A 27,195-nucleotide genomic window follows, 5' to 3' on the forward strand; every position below is an offset into this window, starting at 1 on the left:
AACATTGAATTGCATATATAATGCTGGTTGCTGAATCGCACTGCCACTGTGTGCCATAACTGCCATGGACAATGAGGACAGACTGCTCCAGTTACACCACTCATGACTAAATGAACTCAACACACATCTTGGGGGATGGTCAGTGGCTAGTGAAATAACACCTGTCCTTCTGAATAGTTATGTGTATGTGCATCTATCTATATATATATACATATATACACAGTTAAAAAAGGATTAATTTTGGCATGAAGATGATGGTATAGAACAAGGAGTGGATTATGTCGTGGTTACAGAGATAGGAGGTGGGCATTAGCACTAAGTGAGTGTGACCAAACTGTATATTCTGCACCAACTACATCATCCTTGGAGGATGTCGTTCCAGCAGGGAATGCCAAGGCGCCAGAAGAGGAACGTTTTTTCATTCCTGCCTTGGTTGCCGAAGGCGTGGACTGTCCCTCCAAACTCTGCGGGCAGAAGTGGAAGGGTGGCCTTTCTTTTGCCAGGCTTGCTCAGGAGAGGGAGGGCCAGGGCTGCAGCTGCCACCTGCCACTGCCACAAATGCCCCAGAGCCATCGGAGCTGCTCCGTGAGTGCCAGGAGCTGTTGGAGCTGCTCTATGAGTCCCAGGAGCCATCAGAGCCACTCTGTCAGTCCCAGGAGCCATCAGAGCCACTCTGTCAGTCCCAGGACCTGTTGGAGCTGCTCCTCAAGCCCTGCCACAGGTCAGAGCCGCCCCAAATCCGAAAACAAACGTCACCACTACTGCAGGGATCGTCACCGCCACAGGCACCATCGGACCCAGTGTCTCTGCAGCATAAGTCCTTTCAGACAAAATACTTCTCCAGGCTTTGCTTTGCCCCTCTTCCCCATTGTTTGTCTGGCTGGGGGAGGGTGTTAAACTGCAGAAACTCATTTGCCACATTGATTTCTTTTTCTCCCAAGCCATGTGAGGTGAAAAACGGGAAGGAGCGCTCTTGTTTTTTTATCCTGGGGTCCAGGCAGGAAAACTACACTGGATGCTCTCTTCAGGGAGCAGTATTTTTTGTTCGCTGGTGTATACTCCTGTTTGTGGGCAAACCAATCCCTTTCTATTGTTCTGTTTGCTGCAAGTTTTTCTTGTAAAAATTCTGTAAATGCGTGTAGAATTGGGATTCCCACAATTTTATTTTCCCATTGTCTCTCCTAGTGTCTCTCCCCCTGCCAGAAAGGGGAAGAGGAGGGGGTGGACATCCTCAGTGGGGTTAACCTTTTTTTTAACCCTGGGTTATTTAAACCACCAAAGAGGTCCAGAACCACATGGTCCTGCTGCAGTAGATGTGCCCTCAGCCCAAGGACCCTCACCACGGACTGCCCCAGCCCCTCAGGGCCCTGCTGCTGGTCACAGGAGCCCCAGCCTGGCTCCTGCCTGCCCACACCGTGGGCATCCACGGCTGTGCCCGGGCACAGAGCTCAGCCAGGGCTGGGGCCTTGGGCCTTTGCTGGTGGGACCACCCGGACACTCAAGTGATGCTGAATCTCTCTTTATTTGAACAAAAGGGGTGGGCAGGAAAGGACCAACTTCAGTCCTCGTCATAGGGTGCGATCAGTGGGTTTAGAGGCAGAGAGGAACGTTTTGGTGGCAGCTGGACCTTGACATCAAAAAGCAGGTGCTGCAGCCGCGGCAACGCAGCTGAGCAAGGGTACAAAGAGTGAAGGTGAGAGGTCCTGCTCTTCCTGCCCGAGGTGTTTGGCTGCTCTGGAGCAGGAGCAAGGCTGCTCTCTTGCCTGTGGAGAGAGGAGGTGGCTGAGGCCCAGCTGCAGGGGGCACACAGGGACTCTGCTGCCCAGCAGGGCCCAGAGCTGGCAAGGCTCAGCAGCACAGGGGAGCTGCTGGCACACCTTGGCCCCGGTGGACACCTGCCCCTCAAGGCCCCAGCGAGCAGGGGGATGGCTCTGGGCAGGGTCCCTGGGCAGGAGCGGGCGCCAGGGCACGTCTGCCTTCCAAGGGCAATCTCGTCCCCGCTCCTTCTCCTCCCCACCTTGCTTTGCCTCTGCCCGTCCTGCTGGGGCTGCTCTTGGCCAGGCAGGCTCAGTTGGAGCCAGCACTGGCTCCAGTCCCAGCGGGCTCCCCAGGAGGGGCCAGCAGCTGAGAGACCAGGACAGCACTGGACAGCAGCAGAAGCCTCAGCAGAGTTCTTTGGCCAAGGACTAACTGGCCGCTCCACAGCAGCCAGGCTGGGAATGTTCCATGGCTAGGAGCTGCCTTCAAAAGAAGCTGTTTGAGGGGGAGATCAACAAACAACTCACCGTTTTCTCACCCTCCAGTACCAGATTCCAGCACAGCATGACATGATGACAAGCAGCCCACCCAACATGCTTGCCATTATCACAATCAAACAGTGTGTTCCCTGACAGAAATCTCTCCCAGTGCTCTCCTGGATCTTGGGAGCACGTGTTGTGGCACCGGCTGCATCTGCGGGAGCAATTTGGAGCGTTAGCCCGTCCTGGGCACCCCTGCTAAGCCGACAGCGCGTTGGACACAGCCAGGACGTTCTCTGTTTCCCTCAGTGCGGGTGCCTGGAGGCAGTACCAGCACTGATCCTCCCTGCTCCAGGACAGCTCCCACAGCCAAAAGGGTCAGACCCTCTCAGGAGACACGTGAGCCCCAGTCCAGAGAGGCTGCGATGGATCCCTTCCCGCTGTGCAGCCACATGTGGATCTAAAGCCCCCAGCTGATGAGCCTCACAGCTCAGGCTGAGGGAAAGGGACCCACCCTGACCTCTCCCCAGTTCATTTAGTATTTCTCTCATGCCTTCAGATGGCTCCTGGGATTTCTTTTCACCTGGAGGTGGGTTCTTGCCTCTTGGAGGACCTGAATGGAAAGTTAGTTTCATTTGACATGAACGGATTAGAGAAAACCAGAGCTCAGCCTGTGAGGTCAGCAGGGACAGATTACTCACCATGTGAGCTGGGCTTGTGTGGAACAACCAGCAGAGGAGCTGGAAAAGTCCTCCATGCAGATACGCCTGTAATTCAATAACCAGAGAAACTTCTGTCATCTGGCTCTTGTGACATTTATTGGGTTTAGAATTTCGAGTAATTGATCTTTGAGGGAAAATGACACTTTACCTGCAGGGGACATCAAGGGCCCCAAAACTTCATGCAGCCAATCCAATGGAGAAGCATTCCCAGTGTCCTCATCTAGAAGCAAACAGAGATGGGAACTGTTTCCATGGCATGCTGGGATCCCCTCCTGCCTCAGAGAACTGTGGCACTGCAAGGGCTCGGGGAGCCCCGTGGGGGCCAGATGTCAATGGACATGGCCAGAGCTGCAGAGGGGCCTGGGCAGCTCTGGGCTGGCTCCTGGCCGCTCTGCACACTCGTTCCAGGCCCTGTGCAACATCCCTGGGGGAGAGGCTGGAGCAGCCAAGGGCCCCTCGGGGGGGGTTTCCTGCACTCAGGAAGCCCTGGCTAAAGCCCTGGGGAAGACTGCAGCAGGCAGTGCCACAACAAAACATCCTTCCCTGGGAGAAAGTTTCCACAGTGGATAGAGTCAGGCCCACTTATGAGACACTGGAGCCTTGCTTTCTGCAACAATGGGAGCAGCTGCAGCGGGAGGGACCTTGGGGCCAGAGTCCCGTTTCCCAGGGGCTGCAGAACATGCTCCAGATGCCTCCAACCTGTTGTGCTTTCAGCTTTGGCTGCTGCCGTGACGGGCCCGAGCGGGCACTGGGGGAAGAGCTGCTGCCACACAGCCACCCCGATGGCCGACACCGGCTGACCACGCCACAGCAATTACCCCGTGTGCCCGTGCCTGGCATCGCCTCCCTGCCCTCAGCAGAGCCTGGCACGGAGCCACTGCTTCCTTCAGGGAACGCCGCCTGCCACAGAGCCCCTTGGTCCATCTCTGGGGAAAGCAAGAGGGACAACTGGATCAGAGGGAGCTGTTCTCCATAAGGGAAGTGGCATCTTCAGGAGGCAATGCTTATAAAAGACATGGGAAAGGTCCAGGGAAACAGCCAGGCTTTTGGGGCTGGGTCAGCGCACTCCCTCCTCCAAACAGCCACCACACCGGAGCTGCCGGGAGACCAGACCAGGCAATTGCAGGGGATCTCCTGGTCTGCAGGGCCCGTGGTGCATTTGGGGCACAGGGGCAGGGCATGCTCAAGGCCTTCCTGCAGAGGCTGGGGAGAAGCTGCAGCCAGGCCAGGTGGGGAATCAGCCCCACAAGGCGGGAAAGCAGCAGCGGGGCAGCGAGGCTGCGATGGATCCCTTCCCGCTGTGCAGCCACTGCCTGTCCACACGTGGATCTAAAGCCTCGGCTGATGGGTCTCACGGCTCAGGCTGAGGAAACAGACCCACCAGGCCCTGCCTGCAGCATTTCCTTCAGCATTTGCCTCATGCCTTCAGATGGCTCCTGGGATTTCTTTTCACCTTGATGTTGGCTCTTGCCTCCTGGAGGACCTGAATGAGAAGCAGTTCCATTTGACATGAACAGATTAGAGAAAACCAGAGCTCAGCCTGTGAGGTCAGCAGGGACAGACTACTCACCCCTGTGATGTGAGTTTAGCTTGTATGGAACAAGCAGTAGAGGAGCTGGAAAAGTCCTCCCTGCAGACACCCCTGTAACTCAACAGCCAGAGAAGTTTCTGTCACCTGGATCTTTCCATGTTTATTGTTTATAAAATATAGAATTATTATTCTTTGAGGGGAATTACCTGCCGGAGGCTGCAAGGGCTCCAAAACTTCATGCAGCCAATCTAATGGCGACGCATTCCCAGCAGCCTCATCTAGAAGCAAACAGGGATGGGAACTGTTTCCATGGCATGCTGGGATCCCCTCCTGCCTCAGAGAACTGTGGCACTGCAGGGGCTCGGGGAGCCCCGTGGGGGCCAGATGTCAATGGACATGGCCAGAGCTGCAGAGGGGCCTGGGCAGCTCTGGGCTGGCTCCTGGCCGCTCTGCACACTCATTCCAGGCCCTGTGCAACATCCCTGGGGGAGCGGCTGGAGCAGCCACGGGCCCCTCGAGGCTCTGTGCCACAAACCCTCACTAAAGCCCTGCACTAAAGCCCTGCATCTGGCAGTGCCACAACTAGTCCTCCCGCCTCCCAGCTATTGCCCACAGCCCAAAGGGACTGAGTCAGGCCCTCTGAGGAGGTACTGGAGCCTTGCTCTCCCCATCTGCCTTTTTTCCCCAGTAGGGGCACCCCTTGCAGCTGCTCCAATGTTTCAGGCAATGCTCCTCACTGAGGTCTCTCAACAGGACTGCTCAGTACCCAAGTTCCCTGAGTGTGCTCGGGATTAATCTATTCTGTTATGGTCTTCTTGCCATGACGGGCCCGAGCGGGCACTGGGGGAAGAGCTGCTGCCACACAGCCACCCCGATGGCCGACACCGGCTGACCACGCCACAGCAATTACCCCGTGTGCCCGTGCCTGGCATCGCCTCCCTGCCCTCAGCAGAGCCTGGCACGGAGCCACTGCTTCCTTCAGGGAACGCCGCCTGCCACAGAGCCCCTTGGTCCATCTCTGGGGAAAGCAAGAGGGACAACAGGATCAGATGAGACTGATCTAAAGCCCCCAGCTGATGAGTGGCACAGCTCAGGCTGAGAGAAACAGACCCACCTCGCCCTCTCATCAGTTCCTTCACAATTTCTCTCAGGATTTCATTTGATTCAAGAAATTCTTTGTCTCCTTCAGCTTCACTCTTGCCTTTCAGAGCACCTGAATGGGAAGTAGTTCCATTTGATATGAACAGATTAGAGAAAGCCAGAACTCAGCCTGTGAGGTCAGCAGGGACAGACTACTCACCCCTGCCATGTGAATTGCGCTTGTGCAAAGGAATCAGCTCAGGAGCTGCAAAAGTCCTCCCCGCGGACACCCCTGTAACTCAACAGCCAGAGAAACTTCTGTCATACCTGCTGATCTACATGCTGGGACCAAAGGAGCCCCACGCAGGGCTGTCAGGGCACCAGGGACTCCCTGGAGCTGCCCCAGCTCCAAACTCAGCCCCAGCGAGGGCCATGGCTTGGCAGCCGCAGCGGGAGCACCTCCGGCTCCGAGGGGCCGGCAAAGGAGCCGCGCCAGGCACAGCCCCCCGGGCACAGCCCTGGGCCCGGCCCCTTCCCTCTCTGCCCTTCTCCGTGTCGACACGGAGGGAGCAACTGGCATTTCCATGGAAAGAAGATTAAAAGTTCTCCCTGACAGGGATTCTGTGGGATCCCTCTTGGGCCTGAGCAAGGAGTCGGCCATGATTGCCACAATCCAGCAACCTTGAGAGGGTCTTAAGGAAAATGGCACATGAATGAGCTCTTGCCACATTGACAGGGATTATTCTGTCAGGAAAGGGACACTGAGAACTTGCCTCCAGGTTGCTCCAGGAAACTCAAAGCATCATCCACAAGAACTTGCAGGTAATCCAAGTCATGATTCCTGTCTAGAAGCAAACAGGGATGAACCATTTCCATGGCATGCTGGGATCCCCTCCTGCCTCAGAGAACTGTGGCACTGCAGGGGCTCGGGGAGCCCCGTGGGGGCCAGATGTCAATGGACATGGCCAGAGCTGCAGAGGGGCCTGGGCAGCTCTGGGCTGGCTCCAGGCCGCTCTGCACACTCGTTCCAGGCCCTGTGCAACATCCCTGGGGGAGCAGCTGGAGCAGCCAAGGGCCCCTCGGGGCTCTCTCAGGAGTGCAGAGCAAACCCTCACTGAACCCACATCGTGACGGGCCCGAGCGGGCACTGGGGGAAGAGCTGCTGCCACACAGCCACCCCGATGGCCGACACCGGCTGACCACGCCACAGCAATTACCCCGTGTGCCCGTGCCTGGCATCGCCTCCCTGCCCTCAGCAGAGCCTGGCACGGAGCCACTGCTTCCTTTGGGGAACGCCGCCTGCCACAGAGCCCCTTGGTCCATCTCTGGGGAAAGCAAGAGGGACAACTGGATCAGAGGGAGCTGTTCTCCATAAGGGAAGTGGCATCTTCAGGAGGCAATGCTTGTAAAAGACATGGGAAAGGTCCAGGGAAACAGCCAGGCTTTTGGGGCTGGGTCAGGGCACTCCCTCCTCCAAACAGCCGCCACACCGGAGCTGCCGGGAGACCAGACCAGGCAATTGCAGGGGATCTCCTGGTCTGCAGGGCCCGTGGTGCATTTGGGGCACAGGGTCAGGGCATGCTCAAGGCTTTCCTGCAGAGGCTGGGGAGAAGCTGCAGCCAGGCCAGGCGGGGAATCAGCCCCACAAGGCGGGAAAGCAGCAGCGGGGCAGCGAGGCTGCGATGGATCCCTTCCCGCTGTGCAGCCACTGCCTGTCCACACGTGGATCTAAAGCCTCGGTGATGGGTCTCACGGCTCAGGCTGAGGAAACAGACCCACCAGGCCCTGCCTGCAGCATTTCCTTCAGCATTTGCCTCATGCCTTCAGATGGCTCCTGGGATTTCTTTTCACCTTGATGTTGGCTCTTGCCTCCTGGAGGACCTGAATGAGAAGCAGTTCCATTTGACATGAACAGATTAGAGAAAACCAGAGCTCAGCCTGTGAGGTCAGCAGGGACAGACTACTCACCCCTGTGATGTGAGTTTAGCTTGTATGGAACAACCAGCACAGCAGCTGGAAAAGTCCTCCCCGCGGACACCCCTGTAACTCAACAGCCAGATATACTTCACTGCAGGGCCCTCATCTCTGCCCTCCCCTCAGGAGCAGGGGCAGAGCTCCCACAGGCCAGCAGTGGCCCCTCGATGGGACCAAAGGAGCCCCACACAGAGCTGTCAGGGCACCAGGGACTCCCTGGAGCTGCCCCAGCTCCAAACTCAGCCCCAGCGAGGCCCATGGCTTGGCAGCCGCAGCGGGAGCACCTCCGGCTCCGAGGGGCCGGCAAAGGAGCCGCGCCAGGCACAGCCCCCTGGGCACAGCCCTGGGCCCGGCCCCTTCCCTCTCTGCCCTTCTCCGTGTCGACACGGAGGGAGCAACTGGCATTTCCATGGAAAGAAGATTAAAAGTTCTCCCTGACAGGGATTCTGTGGGATCCCTCTTGGGCCTGAGCAAGGAGTCGGCCACGATTGCCACAATGCAGCAACCTTGAGAGGGTCTTAAGGAAAATGGCACATGAATGAGCTCTTGCCACATTGACAGGGATTATTCTGTCAGGAAAGGGACATTGAGAACTTGCCTCCAGGTTGCTCCAGGAAATTCAAATCATCATCCACATTTCCAACTTTCACATTATCCAAGTCATGATCCTTATCTAGAAGCCAACAGAGATGGGAACCATTTCCATGGTATGCTGGGAGAACTGTGGCACTGCAGGGGCTCGGGGAGCCCCGTGGGGGCCAGATGTCAATGGACATGGCCAGAGCTGCAGAGGGGCCTGGGCAGCTCTGGGCTGGCTCCTGGCCGCTCTGCACACTCGTTCCAGGCCCTGTGCAACATCCCTGGGGGAGCGGCTGGAGCAGCCAAGGGCCCTTCGGGGCTCTCTCCGCACTCAGGAAACCCTGGCTAAAGCCCTGGGGAAAACCATCCCCGACGCTTCCTGGGGAGAAGAGCCCGCTGGCCGGGAAAGGTGCCCCAGGCCGCCGGCTCACCTGCTCCCCGCGCTGGCACCGGAGCAGCCTGGGCAGCCCTGGCGTGCAGGGCCACTGCCAGGAGGAGGGGGAGGAAGAGGCGGAGAGCAAGGGCCATGGCCCCTCGCCCTCACACCGTCCGGCAGCTACTGCTGCCGCCGCTGTCCTGACACCCCTGTTGTACAATCTCTGTGTGGTAATCTTCGTCCAGTAATCTTCATCCAAACGCCGCCTCTGCCGCCGCCCCAGTTGTGGTCAGGTACCAAGTGGTCGGTCATTGTGATGCTGTGGGACCACGGGGCTCTGTGACCTCACAGCCCTGCTGTGACCTCACTGTCTGGGTGGGATTGTGCGGGGACAAATCTCAGGAGCTGCCCTCCCAGCCAGGGGAGCACATCCCGCCACACAGCTCTGTCCAGTCTACTTGTTGGCACGAGAACTGATTTGTATGACATTGCACAAGTGAGACGTTTCATGGCTCTACTGCAATATCAATGCCAGCTCCAACATTCACCTCCTGTCGGTGATTCCCGCTCTTGCCGGCAGCACCTGCCAGCTCTTCCCCCGCCACGCCGACACCGAGTGGGTGCTGTGCACTCAGGGCTGGGGGGTGGCCCATATTGAAACAGGGAAGGACTTGATGCCGTAATTCCTAAAAATAAGCCAAGGCAGGCAATCAGGGCAGCTGCAGCAACGCCAGCACCGTGGGCCTGTGATCCCTCCCTGCCTGCTCCATCCATGGGATGGCACCTTGGTACCAGCACAAGGGTTAGCCAACAGCAGCAAGGAATTCATCCATTGCAGACTGGACTGCCACGACATTAAAGGAAAAAGGCTGGGTGTCCCTCTATTGCAACTGAGGCTCCCAGTTCCCTTGGCGGTCGCAATAGCATTTGCATTCCGGCAGCCATGGGCGTCCAGTGACTGGAACGGAGAAATGCCATCCTTGGAAAGAGAGAACAAGCTCTACTGCAGGCAAAGGGATGTATTAAACACCAGCAGTGAACATGGAACTCTTTATTTGGGAGAGCACTTTCTGTTCCCACTCCCTCTGCCCTAAGAACTGAGCAGTGTCCACTGTCACTTTATCCTTTGCTGACTTGAGACAGCTTTGGATGCAAGTACTTGGAATTGTAACATCTGTCCGAGTATCTCAGCTATGACAACAGTGAATAAGAAGCCCCTTTTTGGTATGTGATGACATTGGCTCTGCAGGTGAATAAACTGAGGGCAGTTACTGTAAAATGCCTGCACAACCACCCCTGCACATCACAGGCCACAGGAGGGTGGAGCTAAGGTGTGTTACTCCCTGTCAAGATATTGGTTTTGAGGGGAAAAAACCCCCAGGATCAGCCACTCTTCCCGGGGAGAAGCGTTGAAAGTCTCTGCCCCTCAAGACCTTCCCAGCTTGTGGGCCATGGTCACTGCCATCTAAGGCGTGGCCTCGGAACTAACAGTGCCAGGCTCCCGCTGGTGTGAGAAGCCACGGGCTCAGCTGTCCCCCTGCAGTGCCTCCTGTGCCCTGGCGAAGCGCCGGGGCTGTAGGTGTGTGCTGGGCTCCAGCTCAGCGAGGAGGCCCCTTGTTGTGTCTCCCCCCGGCTCGTCAGGCTGCCCCTTGGTCCCTTGGCCCCGTGGGTCCCTGGCCCGGCCAGACTGTCCCAGGAAGGGCCCTACTCGGCCCCAGACCAGAGAGCCTGGGGCTCAGCCCTCTGCAAACGTTACGGGGCTCCCTAAGCACCTGCACACGACAAAAGAGGCCCCAGAACCCCTGAGAACCTCATGGGGAGTGACAGCCCCCTACATGGCTTATGAAGGATTCCAAACACCCTGCCCTCTTTAGAGGAAAATCCAACGCCCCCACCATGTTCCTCATCCCAGTCCTCAGCTCCCTGCAAGTCTTATGGGGGACCTCAGCCCTCTGCACACCATAGAAGACAGCCCAAAATATGCCTGGGTGCCTCCTCAGGGACACCAGTCCCATCTTATGGGGGACTCCAAATTCCCTCCTACCATATGGGGACCCCCAGCCCAGCAACACCGAGTGTTTTGTTTTGGGAAGTTGAGTGTGTGGTTGCCCCCGGATTGTTGGTGCTCTCTAGAGCTGTTCTGCAGCAAATCCTTCCATGAAGGACTTCTGTATGGAGCACAGTCCAGTCCCATCCCCTATTTTTCCAAGGCAAGCCACTACTGAAAACCCTGGCAAATGTGTTCTGCAAATTTGTCAGATCCCAGGGTGTTACCCTGGCTGCCCTCTCAATGCTCCATTCAAACAGTGGGTGATCACAGCTGAGTTACTCCCCAGGCAGTCAAACCCTCGCTCAGAGAGCATCTGGACAGGAGCACAGCACCCAGAGGTGACAAGGAGACCCATTGTTTTTCCTGCTGATATTACAATGTCCCTACAGATGCTCTTGATGGTTTCTCTCTTTTCCTGGGCATCCTATTTGTGAGGCCCAGGCCCAGATGATCCCACTGCAGTAAAGGTGCCCTCAGCCCAAGGTCCCTCACCACGGGCTCCCCCAGCCCCAGCCTGGCTCCTGCCTGCCCACACCGTGGGCATCCACGGCTGTGCCCGGGCACGGAGCTCAGCCAGGCCTGGGGCCTTGGGCCTTTGCTGGTGGGACCACCCGGACACTCAAGGGAGGGTTTATTTCTATTTATTTGTATATTAAGGTGGCCCAAATCCCTACCCTGGCAGGGCAGGACCACCTTTAAACTGGGCTGGAGGGTGGGGCCGCAGGGCTCGGGGGCAGAGGGGCTCCTTTTCGTGGCAGCTGGACCAGGAGGGTGAGAAGCCCGTTCTTCAGCCACGTCAGCACGGCCAGCTTTGGGCAGGAAGAGCAGAGATGAGAGGTCCAGCTCTTCCTGCCCGAGGTGTTTGTCTGGGCTGGAGCAGGAGCAGAGAGGAGCCTGTGGAGAGAGGAGGTGGCTGAGGCCCAGCTGCAGGGGGCACACAGGGACTCTGCTGCCCAGCAGGGCCCAGAGCTGGCAAGGCTCAGCAGCACGGGGGAGCTGCTGGCACACCTTGGCCCCGCTGGACACCTGCCCCTCAAGGCCCCAGCGAGCAGGGGGATGGCTCTGGGCAGGGTCCCTGGGCAGGAGCGGGCGCCAGGGCACGTCTGCCTTCCAAGGGCAATCTCGTCCCCGCTCCTTCTCCTCCCCACCTTGCTTTGCCTCTGCCCGTCCTGCTGGGGCTGCTCTTGGCCAGGCAGGCTCAGTTGGAGCCAGCACTGGCTCCAGTCCCAGCGGGCTCCCCAGGAGGGGCCAGCAGCTGAGAGGCCAGGACAGCACTGGACAGCAGCAGAAGCCTCAGCAGAGTTCTTTGGCCAAGGACTAACTGGCCGCTCCACAGCAGCCAGGCTGGGAATGTTCCATGGCTAGGAGCTGCCTTCAAAAGAAGCTGTTTGAGGGGGAGATCAACAAACAACTCACCGTTTTCTCACCCTCCAGTACCAGATTCCAGCACAGCACGACATAATGGCAAGCAAACCACCCAACATGCTTGCCATTATCACAATCAAACAGCCTGTTCCCCGACAGAAATCTCTTCCAGTGCTCTCCTGGACCTTGGGAGCACGTGTTGTGGCACCGGCTGCATCTGCGGGAGCAATTTGGAGCGTTAGCCCGTCCTGGGCACCCCTGCTAAGCCGACAGCGCGTTGGACACAGCCAGGATGTTCTCTGTTTCCCTCAGTGCGGGTGCCTGGAGGCTCCCAGCCCTGGGGACAGGCTGTCCCACCAAAGCAAACCCAGAAGGCCGGGAGGAGAGCCAGGGGGGAGCGGAGCTGCTTGAGCAGTCGCTCCTTTGAGGGACACGCACACAACCCATCCCTGCAGCAGGCAGTGCCAGCCTCATCCTTCCCTGCCCTGGGACAGCTCCCACAGCCCAAGGGGATGGAGTCAGGCCCTGTCAGGAGACACGTGAGCCCCTGGCCAGGGTGGGAGCCAGGGAGCGCCCTTTCTGAAGTTCCTTCAAAATTTCTTTCAGAACTTCATTTGACTCAAGGGTCTTTTTCTCTCCTGGACGTTGGCTCTTGCCTCTTGGAGGACCTGAAGGGCAAGCAGTTCCATTTGACATGAACGGATTAGAGAAAACCAGAGCTCAGCTGGTGTGGTCAGCAGGGACAGACTACTCACTCATGCCATATGAGATGGTCTTGCTCAGAGGAATCAGCAGAGGAGCTGGAAAAGTCCTCCCTGCGGACACCCCTGTAACTCAACAGGCAGAGACACTTGTGTCATCCCTGGAGCTCTGCACGGGCAGCCCTGAGGTACAGGGGGGTGAGGGGATCCCGCAGGGACAGGGCACACACGGGCAGGTCTCTGTCCTGGCCCCTGCAGAGGCGCCCGGCTGGCCCAGCTTTGGGCTCTGAGCTGGCAGCTCTCCCAGGGGGAAAAGCCACGACGTACCCACACGACCTTCCGGAGGCTCAGCCCTGGGCCCCACTCCAGGTTCCTGCTCACCGTCACCCCCAGGCTTGGCTGCAAAGAAGGGCAGGACAGAAGAGCTCCCGTGACCCAGTTCCAGACTCTCCCTCAGGCCGGAGGGGCAGGGAGTGCAACTGGGCAACGGGATCCCTGCAGGGCCCTCATCTCTGCCCTCCCCTCAGGAGCAGGGGCAGAGCTCCCACGGGCCAGCAGTGGCCCCTCGCTGGGACCAAAGGAGCCCCACACAGAGCTGTCAGGGCACCAGGGACTCCCTGGAGCTGCCCCAGCTCCAAACTCAGCCCCAGCGAGGGCCATGGCTTGGCAGCCGCAGCGGGAGCACCTCCGGCTCCGAGGGGCCGGCAAAGGAGCCGCGCCAGGCACAGCCCCCGGGCACAGCCCTGGACCCGGCCCCTTCCCTCTCTGCCCTTCTCCGTGTCGACACGGAGGGAGCAACTGGCATTTCCAGGGAAAGAAGATTAAAAGTTCTCCCTGACAGGGATTCTGTGGGATCCCTCTTGGGCCTGAGCAAGGAGTCGGCCATGATTGCCACAATCCAGCAACCTTGAGAGGGTCTTAAGGAAAATGGCACATGAATGAGCTCTTGCCACATTGACAGGGATTATTCTGTCAGGAAAGGGACACTGAGAATTTGCCTCCAGGTTGCCCCAGGAAATTCACTTCATCATTCAGCAGGATTTCCAGATAATCCAAGTCATGATTCCTGTCTAGAAGCAAACAGGGATGAACTGTTTCCATGGCATGCTGGGATCCCCTCCTGCCTCGGAGAACTGTGGCACTGCAGGGGCTCGGGGAGCCCCGTGGGGGCCAGATGTCAATGGACATGGCCAGAGCTGCAGAGGGGCCTGGGCAGCTCTGGGCTGGCTCCAGGCCGCTCTGCACACTCGTTCCAGGCCCTGTGCAACATCCCTGGGGGAGCAGCTGGAGCAGCCAAGGGCCCCTCGGGGCTCTCTCAGGAGTGCAGAGCAAACCCTCACTGAACCCACATCGTGACGGGCCCGAGCGGGCACTGGGGGAAGAGCTGCTGCCACACAGCCACCCCGATGGCCGACACCGGCTGACCACGCCACAGCAATTACCCCGTGTGCCCGTGCCTGGCATCGCCTCCCTGCCCTCAGCAGAGCCTGGCACGGAGCCACTGCTTCCTTTGGGGAACGCCGCCTGCCACAGAGCCCCTTGGTCCATCTCTGGGGAAAGCAAGAGGGACAACTGGATCAGAGGGAGCTGTTCTCCATAAGGGAAGTGGCATCTTCAGGAGGCAATGCTTATAAAAGACATGGGAAAGGTCCAGGGAAACAGCCAGGCTTTTGGGGCTGGGTCAGGGCACTCCCTCCTCCAAACAGCCGCCACACCGGAGCTGCCGGGAGACCAGACCAGGCAATTGCAGGGGATCTCCTGGTCTGCAGGGCCCGTGGTGCATTTGGGGCACAGGGTCAGGGCATGCTCAAGGCTTTCCTGCAGAGGCTGGGGAGAAGCTGCAGCCAGGCCAGGCGGGGAATCAGCCCCACAAGGCGGGAAAGCAGCAGCGGGGCAGCGAGGCTGCGATGGATCCCTTCCCGCTGTGCAGCCACTGCCTGTCCACACGTGGATCTAAAGCCTCGGCTGATGGGTCTCACGGCTCAGGCTGAGGAAACAGACCCACCTCGCCCTTTCTGAAGTTCCTTCATAATTTCTTTCAGAACTTCATTTGACTCATGGGTCTTTTTCTCTCCTGGACGTTGGCTCTTGCCTCTTGGAGGACCTGAATGGCAAGCAGTTCCATTTGACATGAACAGATTAGAGAAAACCAGAGCTCAGCCTGTGAGGTCAGCAGGGACAGACTACTCACCCCTGCCATGTGAGGCGGGTTTGGGCGGAGCAACCAGAAGAGGAGCTGGAAAAGTCCTCCCTGCAGACACCCCTGTAACTCAACAGCCCAAGAAGTTTCTGTCATCTGGCTCTTGCCATGTTGTCAAATATTTTTCTTTGAGGTGACATTGAGAACTTACTTGCAGCAGGCTGCAAGGGCCCCAAAACTTTACGCAGCCAATCCAATGGAGAAGCATTCCCAGTGTTCTCATCTAGAAGCAAACAGAGATGGGAACTGTTTCCATGGCATGCTGGGATCCCCTCCTGCCTCAGAGAACTGTGGCACTGCAGGGGCTCGGGGAGCCCCGTGGGGGCCAGATGTCAATGGACATGGCCAGAGCTGCAGAGGGGCCTGGGCAGCTCTGGGCTGGCTCCTGGCCGCTCTGCATACTCGTTCCAGGCCCTGTGCAACATCCCTGGGGGAGCAGCTGGAGCAGCCAAGGGCCCCTCGGGGGTGTCTCCTGCACTCAGGAAACCCTGGCTAAAGCCCTGGGGAAGACTGCAGCAGGCAGTGCCAGCCCCATCCCTCCCTGCCCCGGGACAGCTCCCACAGCCCAAGGGGACTGAGTCAGGCCCTGTCAGGAGACACGTGAGCCCCTGCCCAGGGTGGGAGCCAGGGAGCGCTCCGGCCCTCGGCTCGCGGGAGGGATCCCGCTCTGGGCTGCTCTGGTGCCTTGGGCCTCTCGAGACTCAGGGCCAGCTCTGGGAGCAGCTGCAGCGGGAGGGACCTTGGGACCAGAGTCCCGTTTCCCAGGGGCTGCAGAACATGCTCCAGATGCCTCCAACCTGTCGTGCTTTCAGCTTTGGCTGCTGCCGTGACGGGCCCGAGCGGGCACTGGGGGAAGAGCTGCTGCCACACAGCCACCCCGATGGCCGACACCGGCTGACCACGCCACAGCAATTACCCCGTGTGCCCGTGCCTGGCATCGCCTCCCTGCCCTCAGCAGAGCCTGGCACGGAGCCACTGCTTCCTTCAGGGAACATTAACTTCTGAACAGCCCCTTGGTCCATCTCTGGGGAAAGCAAGAGGGACACCTGGATCAGATGGGACCTCCGTTAAGGAGGTGGCATCTTCACGATACAAGGGATCTCCTGCTTTGCAAGGCCCGTGGTGCATTTGGGGCACAGGGTCAGGGGATGCTCAAGGCCTTCCTGCAGAGGCTGGGGAGAAGCTGCAGCCAGGCCAGGCGGGGAATCAGCCCCACAAGGCGGGAAAGCAGCAGCGGGGCAGCGAGGCTGCGATGGATCCCTTCCCGCTATGCAGCCACTGCCTGTCCACACTGGGCTCAGGATGAGGAAACAGATCCACCTCGCCCTTTCTGAGGTTCCTTCATAATTTCTTTCAGAACTTCATTTGACTCACGAGTCTTTTTCTCTCCTGGACATTGGCTCTTGCCTCTTGGAAGACCTGAATGGCAAGCAGTTCCATTTGACATGAACGGATTAGAGAAAACCAGAGCTCAGGCTGTGAGATCAGCAGGGACAGACTACTCACCTGTGCCATGTGAGAGGAGTTTGGGCCGAGGAACTAGAAGAGGAGCTGGAAAAGTCCTCCCTGCAGACACCCCTGTAACTCAACAGCCAAAGAAGCTTCTGTCATCTGGCTCTTGCCATGTTGTCAAATATTTTTCTTTGAGGAGTCATTGAAAACTTACCTGCAGGAGGCTGCAAGGGCTGCAAAACTTTACGCAGCCAGTCTAATGGGGAAGCATTCCCAGTGTTCTCATCTAGAACAGAGATGGGAACTGTTTCCATGGCATGCTAGGATCCCCTCCTGCCTCAGAGAACTGTGGCACTGCAGGGGCTCGGGGAGCCCCGTGGGGGCCAGATGTCAATGGACATGGCCAGAGCTGCAGAGGGGCCTGGGCAGCTCTGGGCTGGCTCCTGGCCGCTCTGCACACTCGTTCCAGGCCCTGTGCAACATCCCTGGGGGAGCGGCTGGAGCTGCCAAGGGCCCCTTGGGGCTCTCTCCGCACCCAGGAAACCCTGGCTAAAGCCCTGGGGGAAACCATCCCCGACGCTTCCCGGGGAGAAGAGCCCGCTGGCCGGGAAAGGTGCCCCAGGCCGCCGGCTCACCTGCTCCCCGCGCTGGCACCGGAGCAGCCTGGGCAGCCCTGGCGTGCAGGGCCACTGCCAGGAGGAGGGGGAGGAAGAGGCGGAGAGCAAGGGCCATGGCCCCTCGCCCTCACACCGTCCGGCAGCTACTGCTGCCGCCGCTGTCCTGACACCCCTGTCCTGACACCGCTGTCCTGACACTGCTGTCCTGAAACCGCTGCTGTACAATCTCTGTCCAGTAATCACTGTCCAGTAATCACTGTCCAGTAATCACTGTCCAAACGCCACCAAATCTGACACTGCTGCCGCCGCCGCTGCTGCCGCAACAGTTGCAGTCAGGGACTGAGTGGTCGGTCATTGTGGTGCTGTGGGACCACGGGGCTCTGTGACCTCACAGCCCTGCTGTGACCTCACTGTCTGGGTGGGATTGTGAGGATAGAAAAGGCTTGCAGAAGATTTTGTTATGAGGAGACAGTTAGGTCCTTAGGAAGGCTTTTCTGCGTAAAAGGAATATGACAGAATGAATTACGGACTCCTGATTTAATGGACAGAAATTGCTTTATTGCCCATGATCTAGGGGTTTTATCTCATTCACTCTCAGCTGGGAGTGGTTAAGCAAATTAAGACAGAACACAGCTGCAAGTCACACATCCATCACTCTCTCAGGCTGGCCCATCATGCACATCACACACACCACACACACAGACCCTGGAGTTTCAAGTTACCCCTCTTCACATCCCCGCATGGTGAATCGCAAACCGGACAGTTCAGCTCTCCCTAGGCAGTAAATCATGGCTTAGATAAAACAACACAAGATCATCTGAACATTCTTCAGGCCCTTCTCACACTTGGCTGCTAAAAAGGAACACCTTTCTCAAAGGCAGTTTGGCTGCTTTCTCCCTCCCCCCATTACCAGACAAGTCCTCAGCCTCTCTGGCTGGAACGGGAGCACAGAGAGAACGCTTACAGACACGCTACAGGGCCAGAGAGAGACGGGGGGGCAGCGATAATAGAGAAGCCTGGAAGAGATCAGTGACTTTCTCAGGCCCAGTGCTCTTGTAGCTGGTGCAGAATTTCCTTTGTATGCTTTTGAATGTTCTTGTCTTCAAAACGAACCTTTTTGAATTCTTTCCACTGCCTTGGCATTTTTGGGGGATACCTGCATGTATGTTACTTTACAGGGATTGTGTGGGGATGGATCTCAGGAGCTGCCCTCCCAGCCAGGGGAGCACATCCCGCCACACAGCTCTGTCCAGTCTACTTGTTGGCACGAGAACTGATTTGTATGACATTGCACAAGTGAGACGTTTCATGGCTCTACTGCAATATCAATGCCAGCTCCAACATTCACCTCCTGTCGGTGATTCCCGCTCTTGCCGGCAGCACCTGCCAGCTCTTCCCCCGCCACGCCGACACCGAGTGGGTGCTGTGCACTCAGGGCTGGGGGGTGGCCCATATTGAAACAGGGAAGGACTTGATGCCGTAATTCCTAAAAATAAGCCAAGGCAGGCAATCAGGGCAGCTGCAGCAACGCCAGCACCGTGGGCCTGTGATCCCTCCCTGCCTGCTCCATCCATGGGATGGCACCTTGGTACCAGCACAAGGGTTAGCCAACAGCAGCAAGGAATTCATCCATTGCAGACTGGACTGCCACGACATTAAAGGAAAAAGGCTGGGTGTCCCTCTATTGCAACTGAGGCTCCCAGTTCCCTTGGCGGTCGCAATAGCATTTGCATTCCGGCAGCCATGGGCTTCCAGTGACTGGAACGGAGAAATGCCATCCTTGGAAAGAGAGAACAAGCTCTACTGCAGGCAAAGGGATGTATTAAACACCAGCAGTGAACATGGAACTCTTTATTTGGGAGAGCACTTTCTGTTCCCACTCCCTCTGCCCTAAGAACTGAGCAGTGTCCACTGTCACTTTATCCCTTGCTGACTTGAGACAGCTTTGGATGCAAGTACTTGGAATTGTAACATCTGTCCGAGTATCTCAGCTATGACAACAGTGAATAAGAAGCCCCTTTTTGGTATGTGATGACATTGGCTCTGCAGGTGAATAAACTGAGGGCAGTTACTGTAAAATGCCTGCACAACCACCCCTGCACATCACAGGCCACAGGAGGGTGGAGCTAAGGTGTGTTACTCCCTGTCAAGATATTGGTTTTGAGGGGAAAAAACCCCCAGGATCAGCCACTCTTCCCGGGGAGAAGCGTTGAAAGTCTCTGCCCCTCAAGACCTTCCCAGCTTGTGGGCCATGGTCACTGCCATCTAAGGCGTGGCCTCGGAACTAACAGTGCCAGGCTCCCGCTGGTGTGAGAAGCCACGGGCTCAGCTGTCCCCCCGCAGTGCCTCCTGTGCCCTGGCGAAGCGCCGGGGCTGTAGGTGTGTGCTGGGCTCCAGCTCAGCGAGGAGGCCCCTTGTTGTGTCTCCCCCCGGCTCGTCAGGCTGCCCCTTGGCCCCTTGGCCCCGCGGGTCCCTGGCCCGGCCAGACTGTCCCAGGAAGGGCCCTACTCGGCCCCAGACCAGAGAGCCTGGGGCTCAGCCCTCTGCAAACGTCACGGGGCTCCCTAAGCACCTGCACACCACAAAAGAGGCCCCAGAACCCCTGAGAACCTCATGAGGAGTGACAGCCCCCTACATGGCTTATGAAGGATTCCAAACACCCTGCCCTCTTTAGAGGAAAATCCAATGCCCCCACCATGTTCCTCATCCCAGTCCTCAGCTCCCTGCAAGTCTTATGGGGGACCTCAGACCCCTGCACACAATAGAAGACAGCCCAAAATATGCCTGGGTGCCTCCTCAGGGACACCAGTCTCATCTTATGGGGGACTCCAAATTCCCTCCTGCCATATGGGGACCCCCAGCCCAGCAACACCGAATGTTTTGACCTGGGAAGTTGAGTGTGTGGTTGCCCCTGGATTGTTGGTGCTCTCTAGAGCTGTTCTGCAGCAAATCCTTCCATGAAGGGCTTCTGTATGGAGCACAGTCCAGTGCCATTCCTTATTTTTCCAAGGCAAGCCACTACTGAAAACCCTGGCAAATGTGTTCTGCAAATTTGTCAGGTCCCAGGGTGTTACCCTGGCTGCCCTCTCAATGCTCCATTCAAGCAGTGGGTGATCACAGCTGAGTTACTCCCCAGGCAGTCAAAGCCTTGAACAGGGGACTCAGCACCCAGGATTGGTGATTACCCATCAGTTAGGTCCCATCAAGTGCTTGTTAATTAGCAATAACTTCTGCTTTGCCTCTAGATATTGTTTGTCAGGCTGTGGCCCTGAAAATGCTCTTGATGGCTTCCCTCTTTTCCTGGGCATCCTATTTGAGAGGCCCAGGCCCAGATGGTCCCACTGCAGTAAAGGTGCCCTCAGCCCAAGGTCCCTCACCACGGGCTCCCCCAGCCCCAGCCTGGCTCCTGCCTGCCCACACCGTGGGCATCCACGGCTGTGCCCGGGCACGGAGCTCAGCCAGGGCTGATGGTACCACACAAACACTGGTGTGCCAGCTCTGTCCTTTTTTATTTGTACAGAAGAGTTGACCCTGGAAGTTCACACTTGGAGTTCTGTTGAGCACTTCCAACTCATTTCCCTGGGGTTGAACCATCGGTCGTGGATGGAGGACTTAGCCTGCGGGCTCAAAACTGCTCAGGGGTGGATGTGCCACTAAAAGCTGGTCAGACTCAGAGCTGCTGCTCCAGCTCTTCCGGCTGTAGACATCTTGGGACCAGCCACCAGCTTTCAGCTTTTCTTTAAGGATGTGCCTGTGAAGAGAGGAGGTGGCTGAGGCCCAGCTGCAGGGGGCACACAGGGACTCTGCTGCCCAGCAGGGCCCAGAGCTGGCAAGGCTCAGCAGCACGGGGGAGCTGCTGGCACACCTTGGCCCCGCTGGACACCTGCCCCTCAAGGCCCCAGCGAGCAGGGGGATGGCTCTGGGCAGGGTCCCTGGGCAGGAGCGGGCGCCAGGGCACGTCTGCCTTCCAAGGGCAATCTCGTCCCCGCTCCTTCTCCTCCCCACCTTGCTTTGCCTCTGCCCGTCCTGCTGGGGCTGCTCTTGGCCAGGCAGGCTCAGTTGGAGCCAGCACTGGCTCCAGTCCCAGCGGGCTCCCCAGGAGGGGCCAGCAGCTGAGAGGCCAGGACAGCACTGGACAGCAGCAGAAGCCTCAGCAGAGTTCTTTGGCCAAGGACTAACTGGCCGCTCCACAGCAGCCAGGCTGGGAATGTTCCATGGCTAGGAGCTGCCTTCAAAAGAAGCTGTTTGAGGGGGAGATCAACAAACAACTCACCGTTTTCTCACCCTCCAGTACCAGATTCCAGCACAGCACAACATGATGGCAAGCTGCCCACCCAACATGCTTGCCATTATCACACTCAAACAGTGTGTTCCTCGACAGAAATCTCTCCCAGTGCTCTCCTGGATCTTGGCACGTGTTGTGGCACCGGCTGCATCTGCGGGAGCAATTTGGAGCGTTAGCCCGTCCTGGGCACCCCTGCTAAGCCGACAGCGCGTTGGACACAGCCAGGATGTTCTCTGTTTCCCTCAGTGCGGGTGCCTGGAGGCTCCCAGCCCTGGGGACAGGCTGTGCCACCAAAGCAAACCCAGAAGGCCGGGAGGAGAGCCCGGGGGGAGCGGAGCTGCTTGAGCAGTCGCTCCTTTGAGGGACACGCACACAACCCATCCCTGCAGCAGGCAGTGCCAGCCCTGACACTCCCATGCCCCTCACTGACAGCCCTCAGCAAGACTGCTCAGTACCCAATTCCACTGTGTCTGCTTAGGATAATTTATCTGTTCTGTTATGGTCTTCTTGCCATGATGGGCCCGAGCGGGCACTGGGGGAAGAGCTGCTGCCACACAGCCACCCCGATGGCCGACACCGGCTGACCACGCCACAGCAATTACCCCGTGTGCCCGTGCCTGGCATCGCCTCCCTGCCCTCAGCAGAGCCTGGCACGGAGCCACTGCTTCCTTTGGGGAGCACTGACTTCTGAACAGCCCCTTGGTCCATCTCTGGGGAAAGCAAGAGAGACAACTGGATCAGTTGGAACCATTCCACATAAGGGAGGTGGCATCTTCAGGAGGAAATACTTAAAACAGACATGGAAAAGGTTCATGAAAATGGATGATGTTTTCCCACTGGGTCAGGGCACTCCCTCCTCCAAACAGCCACCACACCGGAGCTGCCGGGAGACCAGACCAGGCAATTGCAGGGGATCTCCTGGTCTGCAGGGCCCGTGGTGCATTTGGGGCACAGGGTCAGGGCATGCTCAAGGCCTTCCTGCAGAGGCTGGGGAGAAGCTGCAGCCAGGCCAGGCGGGGAATCAGCCCCACAAGGCGGGAAAGCAGCAGCGGGGCAGCGAGGCTGCGATGGATCCCTTCCCGCTGTGCAGCCACTGCCTGTCCACACGTGGATCTAAAGCCCCAGGCTGATGGGTCTCACGGCTCAGGCTGAGGGAAAGAAACCCACTGTGCCCTCCCTGCAGTTCATTCAGTACTTGGTCCAGAAGATCCAATGCCTTCTGGGATAGTTTGTCTCATGGAGGTTGATGCCTGTGTCTTGGAGCATCTTAATAGAAAGTAGTTCTATTTGACAAGAACGGATTAGAGAAAACCAGAGCTCGGCCTGTGAAGTCAGCAGAGACAGACTACTCACCCCTGCCATGTGAGCTGGGCTTGTGCAGAGGAATAAGCAAAGGAGCTGGAAAAGTCCTCCCTGCAGACACCCCTGTAACTCAACAGTCAGAGAAGCTTCTGTCATCTGGCTCTTGCCATGTTGTCAATTATTAGTCTTTGAGCACACATTGAGAATTACCTGCAGGAGACCCCGAGGGACCCAAAGTATCTTCCATCCAAGCTGCTGGAGAAGCATTCCTAGTGTCCTCAGCTAGAAGCAAACAGGGATGAACTGTTTCCATGGCATGCTGGGATCCCCTCCTGCCTCGGAGAACTGTGGCACTGCAGGGGCTCGGGGAGCCCCGTGGGGGCCAGATGTCAATGGACATGGCCAGAGCTGCAGAGGGGCCTGGGCAGCTCTGGGCTGGCTCCTGGCCGCTCTGCACACTCGTTCCAGGCCCTGTGCAACATCCCTGGGGGAGCGGCTGGAGGAGCCAAGGGCCCCTCGGGGTGTCTCCTGCACTCAGGAAACCCTGGCTAAAGCCCTGGGGAAGACTGCAGCAGGCAGTGCCAGCCCCATCCCTCCCTGCCCCAGGACAGCTCTCACAGCCCAAGTCAGGCTCTCTCAGGAGACACGTGGAGGCTTGTTCTCACCATCTGCCTTTTCCCCAGAAAGGACAGCCATCAGAGCTCTTTCCAAAAACCTCAGGATAAATCAAAGTCTCTAACAATATCTTTAATATTAGAAAGCAGATATTACTCCCTTACAGTTCTGGATGCACATGGGGTCACTCCCCCAAAAACACACAGGCACTTTTGAAATATTTCACGATTAATAGATTTTAGCAAACAAAGAAATTAATGTTCATAGGCTATAAATTACATAAATCTTTCTATTATTAGTATTCTATCTTCTATTCGTTATTGATTTCTTGCTTGTCATGGTAATTAGTCCAAATTTTCAGTCCTCTTATTATCTTTTTGATAGGCAGAGAAGGTTTCTGAACGCTTGCTGAATTGTCTTTGATTGGAACTGTTTAACTGTCTTTGATGGAACTGTTCCCTGCCAGGGAGGTGGCATCTTCAGGAGGTAATGCTTATAAAAGACATGGGAAAGGTCCAGGGAAACAGCCAGGCTTTTGGGGCTGGGTCAGGGCACTCCCTCCTCCAAACAGCCGCCACACCGGAGCTGCCGGGAGACCAGACCAGGCAATTGCAGGGGATCTCCTGGTCTGCAGGGCCCGTGGTGCATTTGGGGCACAGGGTCAGGGGATGCTCAAGGCCTTCCTGCAGAGGCTGGGGAGAAGCTGCAGCCAGGCCAGGCAGGGAATCAGCCCCACAAGGCGGGAAAGCAGCAGCGGGGCAGCGAGGCTGCGATGGATCCCTTCCCGCTGTGCAGCCACTGCCTGTCCACACGTGGATCTAAAGCCCCCAGCTGATGAGTGTCATGGCTCAGGATGAGGAAACAGACCCACCTCTCCGTCTCTCCAGTTCATTCAGCATTTGGTCCAGAAGATCCTGTGCCTTCTGAGGTGGTTTGTCTCCTGGAGGTTGATTCCTGCCTCTTGGAGGACCTGAATGGGAAGCAGTTCCATTTGACATGAATGGATTACAGAAAACCAGAGCTCAGCCTGTGAGGTCAGCAGAGACAGACTACTCACCCCTGTGATGTGAGCTGGACCACCGTGGAGCAACCAGCCCAGGAGCTGGAAAAGTCCTCCCTGCGGACACCCCTGTAACTCAACAGTCAGAGGAGATTCTGTCACCTGGCTCTTGCCATGTTGTCAATTATTAGTCTTTGAGCACACATTGAGAATTACCTGCAGGAGACCCCAAGGGACCCAAAGTATCTTCCATCCAAGCTGCTGGAGAAGCATTCCCAGTGTCCTCATCTAGAAGCAAACAGGGATGAACTGTTTCCATGGCATGCTGGGATCCCCTCCTGCCTCAGAGAACTGTGGCACTGCAGGGGCTCGGGGAGCCCCGTGGGGGCCAGATGTCAATGGACATGGCCAGAGCTGCAGAGGGGCCTGGGCAGCTCTGGGCTGGCTCCTGGCCGCTCTGCACACTCGTTCCAGGCCCTGTGCAACATCCCTGGGGGAGCGGCTGGAGCTGCCAAGGGCCCCTCGGGGGTGTCTCCTGCACTCAGGAAACCCTGGCTAAAGCCCTGGGGAAGACTGCAGCAGGCAGTGCCAGCCCCATCCCTCCCTGCCCCGGGACAGCTCCCACAGCCCAAGGGGACAGAGTCAGGCCCTGTCAGGAGACACGTGAGCCCCTGCCCAGGGTGGGAGCCAGGGAGCGCTCCGGCCCTCGGCTCGCGGGAGGGATCCCGCTCTGGGCTGCTCTGGTGCCTTGGGCCTCTCGACACTCAGGGCCAGCTCTGGGAGCAGCTGCAGCGGGAGGGACCTTGGGGACATGAAAGCAGCAGCGGGGCAGCGAGGCTGCGATGGATCCCTTCCCGCTGTGCAGCCACTGCCTGTCCATACACGGATCTAAAGCCCCCAGCTGATGGGTCTCATGGCTCAGGATGAGGAAACAGACCCACCTCTTCGTCTCTGCAATTTACTCAGCATTTGGTCCAGAAGTTCCAGTGCCTCCTGGGATGGTTTGTCTCCTGGAGATCGGTTCCTGCCTCTTGGAGGACCTGAATGGGAAGTAGTTCCATTTGACATGAATGGATTAGAGAAAACCAGAGCACAGCCTGTGAGGTCAGCAAGGACAGACTTCTTACCCCTACGATGTGAGCCAGCTTTGTGTGGAGGAACCAGCCCAGAAGCTGGAAAAGTCCTCCCTGCGGACACTCCTGTAACTCAACAGCCAAAGAAACTTCTGTCATCTGGCTCTTGCCATGTTGTCAATGATTATTCTTTGAGCACACATTGAGAATTACCTGCAGGAGGCCCCAAGGAGTCCAAGCCACCTTCTAGCCAAGCTGCTGAAAAAGAATTCCCAGCACCCTCATCTAGAAGCAAACAGAGATGGGAACTGTTTCCATGGCATGCTGGGATCCCCTCCTGCCTTAGAGAACTGTGGAACTGCAAGGAGTTTGGGGAGCCCCGTGGGGGCCAGATGTCAATGGACATGGCCAGAGCTGCAGAGGGGAAAACCATCCCCGACGCTTCCCGGGGAGAAGAGCCCGCTGGCCGGGAAAGGTGCCCCAGGCCGCCGGCTCACCTGCTCCCCGCGCTGGCACCGGAGCAGCCTGGGCAGCCCTGGCGTGCAGGGCCACTGCCAGGAGGAGGGGGAGGAAGAGGCGGAGAGCAAGGGCCATGGCCCCTCGCCCTCACACCGTCCGGCAGCTACTGCTGCCGCCGCTGTCCTGACACCCCTGTCCTGACACCGCTGTCCTGACACCGCTGTCCTGAAACCGCTGCTGTACAATCTCTGTCCAGTAATTTTTGTCCAAACGCCGCCGCCGCCGCCGCCGCCACAGTTGTGGTCAGGGACTGAGTGGTCGGTCATTGCAGTGCTGTGGGACCACGGGGCTCTGTGACCTCACAGCCCTTCTGTGACCTCACTGTCTGGGTGGGATTGTGAGGGGACAAATCTCAGGAGCTGCCCTCCCAGCCAGGGGAGCACATCCCGCCACACAGCTCTGTCCAGTCTGCTTGTTGGCCTGAGAACTGATTTGTATGACATTGCACAAGTGAGACGTTTCATGGCTCTACTGCAATATCAATGCCAGCTCCAACATTCACCTCCTGTCGGTGATTCCCGCTCTTGCCGGCAGCACCTGCCAGCTCTTCCCCCGCCACGCCGACACCGAGTGGGTGCTGTGCACTCAGGGCTGGGGGGTGGCCCATATTGAAACAGGGAAGGACTTGATGCCGTAATTCCTAAAAATAAGCCAAGGCAGGCAATCAGGGCAGCTGCAGCAACGCCAGCACCGTGGGCCTGTGATCCCTCCCTGCCTGCTCCATCCATGGGATGGCACCTTGGTACCAGCACAAGGGTTAGCCAACAGCAGCAAGGAATTCATCCATTGCAGACTGGACTGCCACGACATTAAAGGAAAAAGGCTGGGTGTCCCTCTATTGCAGCTGAGGCTCCCAGTTCCCTTGGCGGTCACAATAGCATTTGTATTCCGGCAGCCATGGGCTTCCAGTGACTGGAACGGAGAAATGCCATCCTTGGAAAGAGAGAACAAGCTCTACTGCAGGCAAAGGGATGTATTAAACACCAGTAGTGTATGGAAAAGTTAGAGGGAATACAGATAAGAACAGCAATAGGCTGCTGGTGAAACACAAAGATTACAAGGGGTTTTCTAAATGTACCAGGGGCTGGAAAACTCTTGCTATGCTTCAATCATACTCAGCATTCAAGCAGACATTTTTCATTCTATTCCTGTAATTCAAGTCTGCCATGTATTCCTATGGCTTCCTCTGGGATAGGTCTTGAATCAGAAAGATGGGGGGGAAAACAACTCTCCTTAGTACTGGCCAGGAGCCTGCTGGCTTTGCTCCTGATTTCTAGCTAAGTGACCAAAGTTTGCTACACTTAGGAAAACTTACGTATGTCTGAGACCTAAATGCCAAATCTGCATTGCCATGGAGCAGGAATATCCCAAGTAAGCAGAGCATAGACCTCACCAGCTCTGCCCCAACCAAAGTTTGAGTCAAGTCTGCAGATAACTGCGAGTGGGCTGGATACAACAAAAGGGGGAACATACCTGATAGGACAGCCAGGTCCTAACATCCCCAAAGGGCAACATCT

General features: G+C 57.5%; 2 protein-coding genes across 32 annotated transcripts in view; one reads left to right on the plus strand and one right to left on the minus strand.

Moving 5' to 3' along the window:
• The window catches only part of LOC127473544 (uncharacterized), a 460,553-nt gene that overhangs the window by 7,654 nt on the left and 425,704 nt on the right, over nt 1–27,195 (plus strand). The gene's annotated exons all lie outside the window — the stretch shown is intronic.
• LOC127473534 (uncharacterized) lies at nt 1,521–25,830 on the minus strand. 31 transcript variants are annotated; one of them, XM_051793257.1, is made up of 23 exons: nt 25,657–25,830; nt 25,373–25,444; nt 25,214–25,285; nt 25,028–25,126; nt 24,303–24,374; nt 24,144–24,215; nt 23,958–24,056; nt 22,682–22,753; nt 22,523–22,594; nt 15,732–15,839; nt 14,967–15,038; nt 5,791–5,868; nt 5,605–5,703; nt 5,401–5,508; nt 4,697–4,768; nt 4,530–4,607; nt 4,341–4,442; nt 3,778–3,885; nt 3,108–3,179; nt 2,939–3,004; nt 2,752–2,850; nt 2,286–2,451; nt 1,521–1,763 (listed from the first exon to the last, which is right to left on the minus strand). In XM_051793257.1, exons 1-23 carry the CDS (start codon nt 25,751–25,753, stop codon nt 1,559–1,561), a joined length of 2,160 nt encoding a protein of 719 aa, XP_051649217.1. In that variant the 5' UTR covers nt 25,754–25,830; the 3' UTR covers nt 1,521–1,558. The 31 variants fall into 31 exon arrangements, with proteins under 31 accessions (XP_051649217.1, XP_051649216.1, XP_051649224.1 ...); XM_051793256.1 differs by lacking the exons at nt 5,605–5,703; nt 5,791–5,868 and adding exons at nt 7,350–7,451; nt 7,539–7,616; XM_051793264.1 differs by lacking the exons at nt 5,401–5,508; nt 5,605–5,703; nt 5,791–5,868 and adding exons at nt 6,788–6,895; nt 7,350–7,451; nt 7,539–7,616 and having other exon boundaries at nt 2,791–2,850.

Source organism: Manacus candei, unplaced genomic scaffold, assembly GCF_025592945.1.
Source record: "Manacus candei isolate 608988 ecotype Guabito, Panama unplaced genomic scaffold, ASM2559294v1 h1tg000036l, whole genome shotgun sequence".
NCBI classification, from domain to species: Eukaryota; Metazoa; Chordata; class Aves; order Passeriformes; family Pipridae; genus Manacus; species Manacus candei.